Source organism: Thamnophis sirtalis, unplaced genomic scaffold, assembly GCF_051295495.1.
Source record: "Thamnophis sirtalis isolate CommonGarterSnake01/CBP01778 unplaced genomic scaffold, rThaSir2_p1.2 scaffold_4, whole genome shotgun sequence".
Lineage (NCBI taxonomy): Eukaryota > Metazoa > Chordata > Lepidosauria > Squamata > Natricidae > Thamnophis > Thamnophis sirtalis.
The window spans coordinates 50,694,146-50,711,911 of NW_028261384.1; the positions used below are offsets into that span (position 1 = coordinate 50,694,146).

The 17,766-nt window shown below is 34.3% G+C and overlaps 1 protein-coding gene across 1 annotated transcript in view; it reads right to left on the bottom strand.

Moving 5' to 3' along the window:
• The window catches only part of GADL1 (GAD like acidic amino acid decarboxylase 1), a 146,696-nt gene that overhangs the window by 70,686 nt on the left and 58,244 nt on the right, over positions 1–17,766 (bottom strand). The window contains exons 11-12 of the mRNA XM_087712897.1: positions 16,718–16,799; positions 4,314–4,513 (exon numbers count right to left, since the gene is read on the bottom strand). Coding sequence (XP_087569023.1) covers positions 4,314–4,513; positions 16,718–16,799 — 282 coding nt within the window. The remainder of the gene's footprint in view (positions 1–4,313; positions 4,514–16,717; positions 16,800–17,766) is intronic.

Sequence of the window (17,766 nt, forward strand, 5' to 3'; positions counted from 1 at the left end):
TTGCAGGGCTTGGGAGGACTGAACTACAGTATAATTTCTTATAAACATATGTGGGTGTGTAGGAATTTTAATAGAAATAGTGGCTCTTCTTTATAACTTTACACAATAGAAAGCATGAAAAATAGACTATATTTTACAATTATAATAGAACATGTTGATCTAACCCATCACTATGACATATAAACAGTGATATGTATATTTATAAGAAACTAACTTTTTTCTTCTATCACCAAAAGGCAGAAGGGAAGAACCTCACATTTCTATGAGATTACATTTCATTGTATGATCCTTTTTGTTTTGCTCTAGAATAGTATTTCTCAAACATTGCAACTTTAGGACATGTGGACTTCAACTCCAAAATTCCCTAGTCAAAATACCCATTAAAGCTGCCAAGTATGAGAAACACAGCCTTAGAATTTATTTGGCGTTCTGAATAAGGAACAAAACACTACTGAAACTAATAACATAGCTGTTACCTCTAACACAAAAGAATAAAAATACCAACAACAAGTAGCAACTATAACAATCTAGTAAGATTTATATATTTTTAAAGAAATAAGCATCATAATGTTTCTGTTTACAATTTTACGTTAAATAATATACCAACAGCATTTCATTTTAAAGTTAACAATGTATTAAATGGGCATATACAAGTTCTCTTTGAATGTTTTCCTTTATCTAGTTTCTAAAACAGAATAAATGGATCAATAGGATTTGTTAAAATGGATTGCTTTGTTTTTGTTTTTAAAAAAATATTTTTTTTATTTTTTTGTTACATAAACAACACATGCCCACAACAGTGGGGGGGGGGGGAAATCAAAACAAAAAGAACAAAAAACAAGACAGAGAAGAAAAAAAAACCACAAGTATATGTTATAAAAAAGTATATCAGCTGGTTACAAGTTTTTGTGCATCTCTTCCATTAATTCATATTAATTCAAATATCTTAACTCAAATGTTTACCATATTAACATCATCATACCTCCACTTTTAGTTGACTACAGTTGTTTAAACATCCTTCATCCTTAACTATGCCAAAGATTTAATCCATAACCACATGCTAGCATTTCATTTATTTGTTTATAAAATCCTCCATTAACATCAAATCCTCATATCCTGTTTTAGCTAAACATCCATAATATTTAATACCAAAAATTCCATCCTCCATGTATATAGTTTATTATCATTCTCCTTTCTTTATTTAATTATATCATATATCATAGCATTTTCCCCATATTAGTTAAGTTTTAACTGTATATAGTTTTATTTTATTTTTTATAGTAATAATTATTGTGATTAATAACCTTTATATATAGTCCAAGAATATTTCTAACCTTCCCTTCTCATATCCAATTATTAGCAATAGCAATAGCAGTAGACTTATATACCGCTTCATAGGCCTTTCAGGCCTCTCTAAGCGGTTTACAGAGAGTCAGCATATTGCCCCCAACAACAATCTGGGTCCTCATTTTACCCACCTCGGAAGGATGGAAGGCTGAGTCAACCCTGAGCCGGTGAGATTTGAACCGCTGACCTGCTGATCTAGCAGTAGCCTGCAGTGCTGCATTTAACCACTGCGCCACCTTGGCTCTTATTTATTTATCATAGCAACTCAACATTATATACATTACTATCATTATCAATTATTATTCAACTATATCTATTACAAATGAATTTAACTAGGTTTAGCTAGTTTTAAATTGTACTCTTCCATCTATCAGCCTGTGTCTCTCCAGTAACAGAACCTCCTTAATCCTGTTGCCATTCGTGGGTCGAATTCTCCAAACATCTTTATGAGCAAGTCCATACAAAAAAATCTTTGCACCTTTTTGCTTATGGTGCCTCTCATATAATGCTGCCATCCTCCGTTTATTTCCTTTATCCGCTTGTCTTTAATTCTCAGTGGTGGTATCAAAAGTTTTGCAGATAGTATTTCATAGAATATAAATTCTTTAATGCGTCTCACTCCTCCTGCGCCCTGTCTTTCGAAGTAAATCTTCTGTGTGGCTGCTCCCCCTTCAGACATTCCTTCTTTTTCTCCCTCAGAGGTAAACCAGTTGCCCCGAATATCAGCAAATTGAAAATCTTTATCTCTGACATCCTTAGTTTGTATTTGAAGAACATTCAAACGGTCAACGTTCTCATTTTTCCCCTCATATTTTGTTGCTAGAAACAGCAGATAATCCAGTTTCCTCTCAATTCTATCATGTGTGGCAGATAATTTTTGTAGTGCCGAAGAAATCATTTGAATAGAGGCTTGAATAGACGCCATATTTGTACGCAGTTAGTATTTTTTCTTTGGGGATTCTGAGGTATTTGCAAGTAAAAACAAGCTGGGAACTGTACAATCTTATCTGATCTTAGACCAATCCAGCCAAGCAATAAAAGTGTCAAGTTGTAAGGAGCCAAATTATAATGAATTGGTTTACAGCCCACTTGCGGAGAGTCAGAAGAGATGTTGGAGTAATCTATCCTTTGTCCGTGTAAATAGCATTTAAAACATTTAGAAAATAGGGTAACCACCGTCCATAAACCAATAAAGAGATCGAAATCGCTGCTAGATTCTTCTGTTCTTTAATTTAAATTAGCTTGAATTTTTACGCGGACTGTCTTTCTCTGAGTAATAAAATCACCTTACCAGCTGGAAACACTTCGCCATTCTTTGGAGCTATCTGCAGTTTCAGTTAGCCTTATGGCTAATCCAAAGGCAAAGGAGGTTAAATTCCAAGCCCCCAGAAACTTTGTGAACGTCTCTGGGGCCACTGGATCTCCTCCTACCTTTTACTGTCTCTCCGGGACAGCTTGGGTCCAAAAAGGAACCGTCCAAGTGCTTCGGAATAGGGGAATTTCAGGAATAGCCTGAAAATCCGTCTTCTCACTGCTAAGCCCCGCCTTCTTCCCGGATTGCTTTGTTTTTCTTACACACAACATGAACTCTAAGTTTTGATTATTGGCAGATATTGTAATAACAACAATAATTTTAACTGGAGGTCATTTAGCACAAAATTTGTCATAACACTTCCAATTCTTAGCTACATGTTTCTATGACACTTCTTTTAGAGAATGTTTAAGCATAAGGCACAGTATTCTCTTGCTACATTACCAACAATAATCCTATAAATTAGCTTTTGTAAAAGCTAAGGTTTAGAGGGAATGTAGTGAATATAATTCCTTATAACAATTATACCATTGGCCATATACAATGTTTTCTCTAGAGACTGGCAAGTGGCTTTCAGGCAAAAATTTTAAAAAGGTGGGCACTTTTTCTAAAATAACTCTCTCATATGCTTTTTGAAAATTATGCTATATTATTCTTTTTTTTTTAAAGCCTATTAAATCAGTTAAATCTACTGGTAACTGGGACTTTAATAAAAGATTATAACTTAAACAATATCCCAGTATTAAATACAACTAATATTGTTTTAGAAGTAATTAGCTTATTTATATGAAACTATTATTTATATTTAATCCATTACAAATCAAAACACATAGTTTGCATACTATTGTGGAATACCAGGAATATTGTCGTTTTCAATAATATTTTAATAAAAAGTTTGTTGATATAATAAAATGCATGTTAAACTTTTAAAAATATTATGGTTTTTCAAATGTATTATTAGAAATATAACAGAATCAAAAAACTGTATTAGTTCATACTAATCTATTTCTAATAAAATCCCATGCCTTTACTTTCTGTGCCATAATGCAATATTTTGTTACAATGTACTGAATTGGGAGATTAGAAGTTATGTTTTTACTATTACATATAAATGTTTTCATTACAAATGAGAACTATGTTTTGAATTACTTCAAGGAGTTTGAGAAAAATTATATAACAGGTTTCCTTGATTTGAACACAGCACAATGCAATTTTGCTAGACATAGGAATGGATTTTTTTTAAAAAAAATCTTATTTATATAACACCTTCATCTACAAAGGACTTAGTTAAAAGGTGTCAGAGTTAGCTAAAGTTCGTTATAATATGGGTGTTCTAAATAGATAAAATAAATCAAAAATTAAAATATCCATTGAAAATAATCAACATCTCTAATCACAAGCAGAAAAAAGCAAGATAATGAGAAACATAATTTAACGTCACATCCTAGAATATATTTACATTAAGACACATGAGAGAAACCAGAAAGAAACATGAGAATAATGTTTGTTTTCCAGTTGGAAAACTAAGATTTTGCTCTAAGTACATTTGAATTATGTTTCCAATTTCCAACTCCTTATAGGAGTTATCCCAACCCCAAACAAATATGATATTTTAAGTAGTATGTCAAAAACTTTTATCAATGAAAGTTCATACCTGACTAGAGCAAGGGCTCTGTTTACTCTCTCCTCAAGGCCAGTTGTCCCCAGAGCTTTCCATGTCATCCAGAATTTAAATGCATCTGCTCTTCTGCTACACTGAATGGATTTATCACCTGTGTCATAGCTGATGTCATAAAATTTGTCTTGCTGGAACAGATATGAGGCATTGGCAGAGTAGCACCTCTTAAGCAAGTCCTGAAAAACAAAATCAAACAGGATTAAAAATATTTACGGTATTCAGGAAAACACATTAATTTCTGGCATATAACAAAAACAGCCAATATTGCACAACTTAGCATCTTTAAAAACAAAAGAGCCAAAAGCAATTGTTTTAAAATAGGTTAAAAAAGAATAATGGAACCACAAATTCAGCAGCACCAACATTCTTCAAAAGAAAGGGACAGGATTTAAAGATGAATTATGTAGTCAAATTATTATTTTAGGAAAACACAGTTTTCATGGCACTGGTCTAAGTATTATAGATTTTTTAAAAGATAAACATTTACTACTTTAAGAACCTAGTTAAAACTCAATAATCTTTTCTTATTCCAAATTTCTATTTTAAGTTAAAAGAATTGCTTCAGTTGCTTCTTTTTGCTTCACAGCTAGAGGCAGTCCATTCAAGACACTATTGTACAAAGTAGCGGGAATTCCTCCTCATTCTTTTTATGGCCCTTTCAAATTTCCACATTTGCAACCACTGCTTTTTTACCCTAAAATAAAAACAAATACTATTCAATTTTCATTTTACTTCAAGTTTCTTTTCTGGTAGATTTCATAGCAGCAAAACAACCACATCTACTCTTAGTAGGATCTATAGTTGAATGCTTTGTGACCCTTAGTTACCTAGAAATAGTAAAGGGCAACAAAGAGAATGACTTTGCCTTTAAGATGACACTGCAACTATAATAAATACATGTAGTTCTCCTGTGATGGAATTTTGATCATGTGATTACAGAGAAATTGCAACTGTCCTAAGTATGAAAAATGATTATAAGTCACCTTTTTAAATACAATTGTGCTTCGAAAGGCCACTAAAGGAATGGTTGTAAGTCGAAGACTATCTGTTAAGAAAAGTCTATTGAGTTTTAAATAAATTCTTACTGAAGCTATTAAAGAGCTTCACAAGATTCCTTCCAGAATTTCTAATGACATATTGGCTTCAATGCCAAATGGAACCACTTTCACAGCCACAAAGTGTTCTAATGCCCACTAGACTTGAAATGTTTCTTTATCATCATGCCTCAAAATTTATGATATAATTGGCTGCTTTTGCACAAAAAAGTAGATACAAGTACAAATCAACTTTCATCTTCTTTCAAAATTTTATAATAGGCTATGTTTAAACCTAATAGCAAAGAACCTCTTTTATTACAAAATAATCTACATTTTTTAAAAAAATATTCTATTAGTTATTGATCTGTCTTTGCTCTTTACATTATTTCCATGGAAAATACCATTGCAAAAATACCAGTATTGAATGCAAAATATTAAACTACTCTGAATATGCCTTGAAAATGACCATGAAGATCAAAGTCATCAGTTAAAGATATATGAAGACAATAATTAAGGGATGCAAGGTCTAAGGCTTCAAGAAAGCATCAAAATAAAAAATAAGTAATCAAAACATACTCAAGCATACAAAGTTTATGTAGACTTGGTTTATTTGGCATGAGCTTAAGAGTATTGTGTGAATTTAGTCATCATTGTCTATAAAACGCTTAGTGTGATATGTGAACCAAGCCAAAATAAGAAATCTTCCTATACTTCAGATACTCATTATACAACGTTGCCTTACTTTTAAGCCATGCTAGAATTCTGAATCTTTTTCCTCTGGAAAATAAAAATATATTATTCCATATAGTTGAAAAACTTTGTTAAACATAAGATAAGTTTTTATTCTAGAAGGATTCCCTTTCCTACTGCTTGTTAGATTTCAGAAATCAAGAATGCCAAGGACATTGCTTGCTTTTATAGGAATGTTTACATTCTGATTAACTAATGTCATTTATAAAATAATCTATACAAATCTCTATGTTAAATACAAGACATCAGTGAAATATGAACTGAATAAAACCATATGACCAAAAATAGAATCATTACATTGATTGAATTATGTATTCCAACCTATTTACAAGCTTGAGGTCTTCTAAGTTAACAACAATAACATTCCATGCATTTTCCCAGCAGTTTTAGAAACAAAGTTATAAGTAATGCTTTTCACATATTGTGAAAAGGGATTAGGACCTGAAAGAAAGAAGCTTCTTAAGACTTACTGAAACTTCCTTAGGGAGATTATAGCAGAAAGGAACTACCTCACAACTGAACCTCAATGTTAGAATTCTGAGTATGCAAATTTTGTGTAAATAGGAAATACAAGCATTTTTACGTAAATAATGTTTGGGCTTTTGAGAAGTGAATGAATTCAGTGTGAATCTCACAGCCAAATTCACACAACAGGATATGAGAAAGATATAAACAAAAATCAGGGATTATGAAAATAATATTTAATTTCATGAAATCATGGCATGATAGTATTGAAATTTCCTGGTATTTGTTGTTCCTTGGAATGAGGCATTACTTGAAAAACTAGTATAAATGATTAAACAATTGTTTAATTCTGAATTATATGATACAGAATAGATTGGTATACAATGCAGTTGATTCTCATTTAACAACACAAATTGGTAACAGAAATTATGTCATTAGTGAGAGTCATAAGTTATCGATGGCATTTCTGGAAGTTTTAGTTGCGATTGTTAAGCAAGGGCCACATAGTTATTAAGCAAGGATCTCTCACAACTGCGACTTGCAACTTCCTGGTGGCTTCCTGAAAGCTGACTTTGCTTGATGGAAGCAAGTGGGGAAGAATGCTGTGACACTGTTAAGGTATCCAATTGTCACTAGCATTCATTAAGTGCTATGGTAAGTTTGAATGTTCATTGAATGAATGGTCATTAAATGAGTACTGCATATATATAGATGTAGGAATATAGATAAGATCAAATGTTTTGATCTACAGTTTCAACCTACCCAAACTATCATCTGCAATGAGAAGAAATGCAATAGTCCTACTCTTAATATATAGAGATTGTCAGGTTATCTACCCCTACTTAACAGGTGAGAAAAAGATTTTTTTTTGTAATCTCTAACCGGAGAGTCAAATCCTTTTATTATGAAAATATACACACTATTTTTTATAGTTTTCAGTCATTAAAAAAATAAGATTTTCATAAGATAGTGAGAAATTGAAGAGTATACATTGATTGGGATTGAAATTGCATAGCTAAGAATTGATAATTGTGATAAGCTAACTAGTAAGAACTAATTAGAAAAAAAACATAAAAAAGAGAAAAAGCTGAAGCTAGCAATTGTGAGGCAGCCATTATGAGGTAGCTATATTGAATAGTTGATTTCAGAAATAAAAATGAAGTCATACTGGTCTACACTTTTAAGTGTATTTAAGAAATTTTATTGTGAAAAGCTGATTAACAAAAGGAAAATAAGGGTGGTGTATTATTAATTTATTCATGTAATTTATAGGAAGACTTTATGTCCAAATTTTGGTTAAAAGGAACCAAAAGTACTAATAAAATTAATAGGATACATAATCTCAAACATGTTAATGACATACTTCATGAAGTACATATATGAAATACATATCCACACATGCACACACATACATGCAAACAGGAAGACACCTTATGTGGATGAGCATTTCTCATCCACATAAGAATCAACCAGCAATTATTTTGAAGGTGAAAAGCAAAAGAAATAATAATAATAATAATAATAATAATAATAATAATAATGATAATAACTCCGCCGTTGCCGGTCCCAAGCCCGGATGAGAAAGGAGGAAGGTTGGGATCAGGTTGGCATCTGGTCCCGTAAAAAAAACCCCGCCAACCCATACAATATGGTGAAAAAAACGAATAAGAATTCCATACCGCATCGGTCGTCGCGCGGGTTAACAAGGGCCGCGGCGGATGTTGGGGTCCCTGGACATCCGTCGACAAGTGGGCTACAAGTGGACCAGCCAACAAAACGACAAAAATATAGTGCAGATGAAAACCGTGCCATAATGGCCTGTTACTACAACTCAGAGCCAGAAAAAAGAGGATATTTAAAGCGAATGTATGAATTATGGAAACAACAATATCCAGATTCAAATGTTAGTGAACAACGACTAGCAGATCAAAGGCGATTTATTATACGGAATAAAGTGTTTAGTGAAGTTGAACATGAGGAAATTCAGGCAAATTGCAAAACCCAAAAAACAATATCACAAGCGGAAATAACTGATATTCAAGACACAACTAAAGACACTATAGTAGAACTCCCAGAAGAAGCTCTCGGGGAGGAAATAACATCACCACCACTAGAACCAGTTATCACTGAACCAACTGATGAACTAACTCAAAAACAAAAAGAATTGAAGGATAAGATCATGGAGCATTTTCTGCTTAATGAGGAAAGGCAACGTTTACCATCACTAAAAACTGTGCCTAAGAAAATTTTGGCCCCTATCATGAAAATGGTTAATGCAGTGTTTTCAACAATTGAACCGGGATCCATCTTGGAAACAAACCAGTTAATGTACAGCGCAGCTGTAATAGTCACTAACGAACTAGGCATTAAAATTAAAGTACCTAGTCACACAACAGAAAAAGCATCAAAGCCAAAGTGGAAAATCCGTCTAGAACAAAAAATCAAAAAATTAAGGGCAGATGCTAGTAACTTAAAGAACATGCATGAGCAACGGCTTAAAAACAACAAAATCATAGATCGGCTAATCAGAAGATATAGATTGGATACAAGAAACATCAATGAAGCTGTAGAGATTGTAAAACAGCAGATAACAGCAACAGCTAGAAAAATTGAAAGATATGAGGCACGAATCATCCAATATAAACAAAATCAGCAATTTCGATCAGACCAACGGCGTTTTTATCAAAGTCTTAATGTGAATGGTGACACCAAAAGTGAAAAACCAGAAAAGCAGGCCACAGTTGAATTCTGGAAAGAATTGTGGGAAAATGCAAAGGACTACAACAAGGAAGCAAAGTGGATACATGACTTTGAGAAAAGCATTGGCAACAAACAAATGCAAGTATTAGAAATAACAACTGAGATGATCAAAAATCGAGTTTAAAAGGTAAAGAATTGGACATCACCTGGAAAGGACCAATTACATGGTTTCTGGCTCAAATATCTGACCAGTTTACATGCAATATTGGCCAGGCAACTGAATGAAATTTTACAAAAGGGCCAAATTGATGAATGGTTGACAACTGGAAAAACATACTTGATTCAGAAAGATCCAACTAAAGGAACAACACCTGAAAACTACAGACCAATAACATGCTTACCAACAACCTTCAAATTACTCACAGGCATTATTGCAGATAACATGATGGATTATTTGGAAACAAACAACATCTTGCCAGTAGAGCAAAAAGGCAACAAAAGAAGGCGCAGGGGCACAAAAGATCAGCTTCTAATTGATAAAATGATATTAGAAAATTGTAAGAACAGAAAAACGAACTTGAATATGGTCTGGATTGATTACAAAAAGGCATTTAACTCACTGCCACATAGTTGGATCATAAAATGCTTAGAAACAACTGGCATTAGCAAAAATATTACATCCTTTACTGAAAAGGCAATGAAACAATGGAGAACTGAGTTGGCAGTAGGGAATGAGAGCTACGGAATGGTTAATATAAAGCGAGGAATTTTCCAGGGTGATTCACTTTCACCTCTTCTCTTCATCATCGCAATGATCCCACTATCAGTAATCTTAAAAAAAATGAAATTAGGCTACCAAACAGCCAAAAAAGCTGAAAAAATTTCGCATTTACTATATATGAATGATTTGAAACTCTATGGAAAGTCAGAAATAGAAATCCAATCATTGACAAATACAGTCCGAGTATTCAGCACCGATATTTCAATGCAGTTTGGCATGGAAAAATGCGCCACTGTATCCATAAAAAGGGGCAAAATCACTGCATCTGAGGGAATTGAAATGCCCAATGGCCAACTAATTAAATGCAAAGAAAATGAAGCCTACAAATACTTAGGCATTCTGCAGGTGGATAACATCAAGCATGGAGAAGTAAAAACTATTGTCAGGCGAGAGTACACCAACAGAGTTAGGAAAATTTTGAAATCTAAATTGAATGGTGGAAATACAATCAAGGCCATAAATACCTGGGCAATACCAGTTATAAGATACACAGCTGGCATAGTTAACTGGACACAAGCTGATTTGGACCTTTTGGACCGAAAAACCAGGAAACTAATGACAATGCACTACAGTTTACATCCACATGGTGATACTGATAGACTATATCTGCCCCGAAAATCAGGTGGCAGAGGATTATTACAAGTGAAGCAAACAGTTGAAGAAGAAAAACATGCACTGGCTGATTATTTAAAAGACACTCAAGAACATCTATTAATCGAAGTAAAGAACAAAGATATACTGAAGGCCCAACAGACAAAACAAGAATACAGAAAAGATGTGATAAAATCAAGAATGGAGAGTTGGCAGAACAAAGCATTGCATGGTCAATTTCTGGAAAAAATAAAAGATAAAGTGGACAGTGAACAAACTTGGTTATGGTTAAAAACAGGTACATTAAAGAAAGAAACAGAGTCACTAATCCTGGCTGCGCAAGAACAAGCTATCCGCACAAATGCCATTAAGGCCAAAATCGAAAAATCCTCTGATGATGCCATATGCAGACTTTGCAAAGAAGCTGATGAAACTGTTGATCACATACTCAGCTGCTGCAAAAAAATCACGCAGACTGATTATAAATTGCGGCACAATTCAGTAGCACAAATGATCCATTGGAATTTGTGCAAAAATTATAATATTAAAACAGCAACAAACTGGTGGGAACATCAGCCTGAAAAAGTCACCGAAAATCAGATGGTCAAGATCTTGTGGGATTTCCGTATACAAACCGACAAAATACTGGCACATAATACACCAGACATCACACTGGTTGAGAAAAATAAGGTCACAATCATAGACATCGCAATACCAGGTGATAGCAGGGTCGCCGAGAAGGAACATGAAAAAATCGCAAGATACCAGGACTTAAAAATCGAAATTCAACGACTATGGCACAAACCAGCAGTGGTAATTCCAGTGGTAATTGGCACACTGGGTGCTATTCCAAAAGCACTGGAATTACATTTAAAACAGTTAAAAATTGACAAAATCACCATCAGTCAAATGCAAAAAGCCGCACTGCTTGGATCTGCACGCATATTACGAAAATACGTTACGACGTCCTAGGCCCCTGGGTGGGGCCCGACTAGTAACCAATGCCAAATCCGGCGAAACAACTGGCCGCTGTGATACAATTGCATAATAATAATAATAATAATAATAATAATAATAATAATAATAATAATGATTTGATTTGATTTGAAACTCTATGGAAAGTCAGAAATAGAAATCCAATCATTGACAAACACAGTCCGAGTATTCAGCACCGATATTTCAATGCAGTTTGGCATGGAAAAATGTGCCACTGTATCCATAAAAAGAGGCAAAATCACTGCATGTGAGGGAATTGAAATGCCCAATGGCCAACTAATTAAATGCAATGAAAATGAAGCCTACAAATACTTAGGCATTCTGCAGTTGGATAACATCAAGCATGGAGAAGTAAAAAGTATTGTCAGGCGAGAGTACACCAACAGAGTTAGGAAAATTTTGAAATCTAAATTGAATGGTGGAAATATAATCAAGGCCATAAATACCTGGGCAATACCAGTTATAAGATACACAGCTGGTATAGTTAACTGGACACAACCTGATTTGGACATTTTGGACCGAAAAACCAGGAAACTAATGACAATGCACTACAGTTTACATCCACGTGGTGATACTGATAGACTATATCTGCCCCGAAAATCAGGTGGCAGAGGATTATTACAAGTGAAGCAAACAGTTGAAGAAGAAAAACATGCACTGGCTGATTATTTAAAAGAAAGTCAAGAACATCTATTAATCGAAGTAAAGAACAAAAATCTACTGAAGGCCCAACAGACGAAACAAGAATACAGAAAACATGTGATAAAATCAAGAATGGAGAGTTGGCAGAACAAAGCACTGCATGGCCAATTTCTGGAAAAAATAAAAGATAAAGTGGACAGTGAACAAACTTGGTTATGGTTAACAACAGGTACATTAAAGAAAGAAACAGAGTCACTAATCCTGGCTGCGCAAGAACAAGCTATCCACACAAATGCCATTAAGGCCAAAATCGAAAAATCCTCTGATGATGCCAAATGCAGAATTTGCAAAGAAGCTGATGAAACTGTTGATCACATACTCAGCTGCTGTAAAAAAATCGTGCAGACTGATTATAAATTGCGGCACAATTCAGTAGCACAAATGATCCATTGGAATTTGTGCAAAAATTATAATATTAAAACAGCAACAAACTGGTGGGAACATCAGCCTGAAAAAGTCACCGAAAATCAGATGGTCAAGATCTTGTGGGATTTCCATATACAAACGGACAAAATACTGGCGCATAATACACCAGACATCACACTGGTTGAGAAAAATAAGGTCACAGTCATAGACATCGCAATACCAGGTGATAGCAGGGTCGCCGAGAAGGAACATGAGAAAATTTGGATATTAAAGTCCAAATTGAATGAAGGAAACATCATAAAAGCCATAAGTACCTGGGTTATACCTGTGATTCGATACTATGCAGGAATAATTGACTGGACCCAGATGGAGTTGGACAATTTGGACAGAAAACAAAGAAGCTTATGACAATGAATCATGCTTTGCATCCTAAAAGTGATATTGACCGATTATATCTACCAAGAGCAGAGGGTGGTGGAGGACACCTACAATTAAAACAGACTGTGGAAGAAGAAAAACACAGCTTGAATGATTACATCCAGAAAAGTGAAGAACCAATGATTAAGGAAGTAAATAAAGGAGGCCTTTTAAAGACAACTAAGTCAAAAGCTTAGAAGTAATTGAGAGGCAAGCTGAAAATTGAAAAAGCAAAGCTATGCATAGCCAATACTTGAAAAGTATTGAAGGCAAAGCTGACCAAAAGCTAACTTGGAACTGGTTAAGATCAGGAGCACTGAAAAAAAAACCAGAAACTTGGAACTGGTTAAAATCAGGAGCACTGAAAAAAGAAACAGAAGGCTTTATTTTGCAGCTCAAGAACAAGCCTTAGCCACAAATTGCATGAAGGCAAAAATTCAGCATGTTACCACCAATAGCAAATGTCGCCTCTGTAATGAGAAAGACAAGACAGTGGATCACTTGATCAGTGGGTGCAGCAAAATTTCACAAACTGACTACCTGCAACGCCATGACTGCGTTGCTAAGATCATTCACTGGAAATTGTGCCAGAAATTTGGATTTGAGTACAGCAAAAACCACTGGGAACATCAGATTGAGAAAGTACTAGAGAATAAAAAAGTCAAGATCTTGTGGGATTTCAGAATTCAGACTGTAAGGCACTTGGCCCACAACACACCTGACATAATAATAGTTGAAAAGAAAAAAGTTTGGTTCATTGACATTGCAATACCTGGTGATGCACAAATTGAAGATAAGCAGCAAGAAAAAAATCACAAAGTATCGGGACTTGCAAATTGAAGCTGAGCGACTGTGGAAAAAGAAATCGAGTATTGTCCCAATTGTAATTGGAGCCTTTGGAGCAATACCTAAAGGGCTACCTCACTATTTGGAAATTCAAGGGAATCACCCTGGAAAATGCCTCATTTAATTTCAACTTCACCCAGTTCTTCTCCATTAGCAGAAGCTTCGTTTTGCAGAGGTTCATTGAAGTTTCCATGAATTTTTGTATGTTGCTGCTGATGCCAAAGATTTTCAGGCATTTCTTGATCCAGCTGTGGGGAACTGAATCAAACACTTTCTTATAGTCTATCAAGCCATGAACAGGTTGATTCATCTTTTCTTTGAATTCTTTAGGATTAGCTTGACAATCAGCAATTGGTCCCTTGTTTCTTTTGAATTTTTGCAGCATCCTTTCTATTCTACAGGAAGCAAGTCATTTCTTTCCAAGTATCCCTAAATTTGATTTGCAATGATGCCAGTAAGGAGCTTGTATGTTGTTGGCAAACAGGAGATTGGCCTATAGTTTCCAGGGTCCTTTCCTCTTTCTTTAACTTTTTGGATCAAAAATGTCCTTCCAGTTGTCATCCAGTCATCTTTTTTGGATGTTTTTAAGATCTGGTTCATTTGGACTGCCAATCTTTCCTGCACACTTGTAAGTGCCTTTAGCCAAAAGTCATGTAGCTCATCTGGTCCAGGTGCACTCCAATTCTTCACTTTTCTTGACTGCCTTTGCACCATTTTATGCACTTTAACAGAATCCTTAACCTGCTTGATCCTTTTTGCATTTCTGTTGTGCTTGTTGTTTTCTCACAAGTTCTTCCAGAATTTCAGAGCTTTTTCTTTATCAGGCTTTTCATTTGTTGTTGCTCCATCTCCACTTTCTAAGCTCTTGTAAAACTGGTGCTGACTTGCTCTTAACTGTGAGTTTTCCTTGAACTGAATTACTTGATTTTCATATTGTTTAATCTTTTCATATTATATACTTTATTCATTAAACATAAAACTCAGCCAACTGAACATTCAAAAATGCATTACAAATACCATTGACTGGTGCTAATGGTTGATACGAGTTGCTGTCAGCGTCCTAAGTGTCAAACAAGTACCTTTTAAAAATATAAGATGTTCCATGTAGCGCAGTTTTTTGCAGTTCCGCTGGTGTTATTGCAGGAAGCTGCAATTTGTTGATGTATCTTGTAAAATTCTTGGACACGGTGTCAAGTGCCCCAATGACAATGGGCATCACTGCTACATGCTTCATCCATAGCCGTGTAGTTTCGATGGCCAGGTCGTGATATTGCATTATTTTTCTAGTTCTTTTTCTTCGACTCTGGCATCTCCAGGAACAGCAATACAACCGTGATATCTGACGTGTTATGCTCCAAATGACGATCCAATGTTATTTTCATTTTCGATAACTTTTTCCACTTTATATTTCCATGACTTTCTGGATATATGTAAATCATATTTTTTACATAATGACCAGTGGATTAATTTAGCAACTCAGTCATGTCTAGCTTTGTAATCTGTGCGATTTTGCTGCATTCACATATTAAATGAAACAGTTTCAACTTTGTTATTGCAAAGTCAGCAGTTTGGGTTGTCAGTGGATTTTTGTATCTTTGCTTTCATGGCATTGGTTTGTAGTGCTTGTTAGTGCAGCCAGTATTAAACCTTCTGTTTCTTTCTTGATGGTTCCTCTCTTAAGCCATTCCCATGTCAAATTGTCATCACATTTTCCTTCAATGTTTTTCAAGTGCTGTCCCTGCAAAGCTTTGGTTTTCCATCTATTTAATCTGTCATCCAACTGTTTTTCCTTATATTCTGCCTTTTTAATAATGGTTATAATGTTGTGACCATTTCAAATCCTGGGAAATTACAAAACCCCAAAACTTGAAGGATTCTACTACTGATACTGAGCTGTTGAATATAATAAGAGGTGATAAAATAGAAGGGCTCCTTCAGCTCCAGATTATTTACAACTGCACTACAGAGTCAGTTGTTCAATCTCCTCTTTGTGTGCTTTAAAATGGCATTACTAATTTCATTTTTTCCTCTATCTATGTGGTGCATATATTTTCCTATTTCAATCAACTTAAAACAGTTACATCTCTCAACCAGGAACCTTATATGCTGTCAAAATTTGAAATATATCTGCAGTTCCAAAAGCTGTCTACTTCTTTGTTGAGGAAAATATAGTGTCAAATACTGTATTCACTTATGAAATTTAATCTGAACTAAGAGCAAATGTTGCTCTTGATTATGAGCCGCTTGATCATACTGGGGGAATAGGTAAGATATTACGTATTTTAAATTGCTGTTTTTTATTTTATTTTTGTATCCCCTCCCCTTTTATTGTTAGCCGCCCTGAGTCTCTCGGGAATAGGGCGGCATACAAACCAAATAAAATCTAAATCTAAATAACAAATCTAAAGATAGCAACATTTGTAGTTTTGACATTAATGAAAAATAGTTTTGTGACAATCCTTATATAGGCACTCACATACATCTCTGTTGTATTTAGTTTAATCATAATTTTACTCACCTTTCAATTTGTAATCAATTTCTGTATATGTATTTGTAATGCATAAGCTACATTTATAAGCTATTTATAAAACAGAATGTTTAATTTAGAAGCTACAGCAGAAATAATTTTTCTGTATACTCCTGCTGTATTATACTATGTACTTGGAAAGTTAATGGAAGAGCTTTTGCTCTTTCTCTTTTTTTATTGTAGCAGAATAAAATGGACTTACAGAACTATCTTTGACCAGAAGTGCACAACACTGGATTCCCGCCATAAGCATCTTATGAGGATTCCATGCAACAGAAGCGGCCCTATAAAAGGGAGAAATGGAATAATTTTAATGAGAATATTAAAATTAAAAAATAATTAATAAATATAAAATACATATTCCATTTTATACTGCCTTCATTTTAAAGTATATGCATAAATATATGTATAGATAATTTAAAAAGAAATCTCTCTTCATTCCTGAGTTGAAATGCATGCCATCCATCCCTGAATTGGGAGAAAAAAAATACAAACTGAAATTTGCTATTCCCATTACTAATCCTTCTCCTCACACTTTTCCTCCCTTTCCTGTTGCTGCTAAATCACCAACCTTTCTTCCAATATAATGGATAACAAAGCCTAATAGCTTTTATATGTTCTGAGACTGCCATTAGAACTGTAATAAGGGAAGAAATACCCTTTTAATCCCAATACAAAGAGGATTTAGGCCTATCTGATTCATAAGCAGGATATGAGATAGAGGCCAATGTAAGAGTTCCACAACTTTAATCATTCCTGGTGAAAAGAATCTTTCCAAGTAATCAAGATACAGCAGGAATGTTTATGCCATTGATATGTGTAAGGAAAAGTCCACAGATCAGACAAAACAGGAAGCAGCTGATTTCTAATTCAACAAAGGAATAATATGTGGCCTAAAGACCTATCCACCAACACAGCACTGAAATTCAGTTAGAAAATATTAATATTTGATCGTATATTTGACTGTAGGGTTTCTGACAAACAAGCAGTCAAATAAATATATTAATCCTTTTTCTTTTTACAAACTTAAATATCAACGACTCAGTTGCATTGAATTGTGAGACAAGTGGCATATTTATTAAATAAATAATAAATAATAAATAAAATGGGGAGGGGGATGAGTTTAAGCCACATTCTTTTCAGTAATGTCAGAGGTCACTGCTATAGACCCTGAAATTATAGGACAGACTGCAAAGTTGCTCCAACTTGAAATAGCAAAATGTACAAAATTTGATTCATAAGCTATTAAAT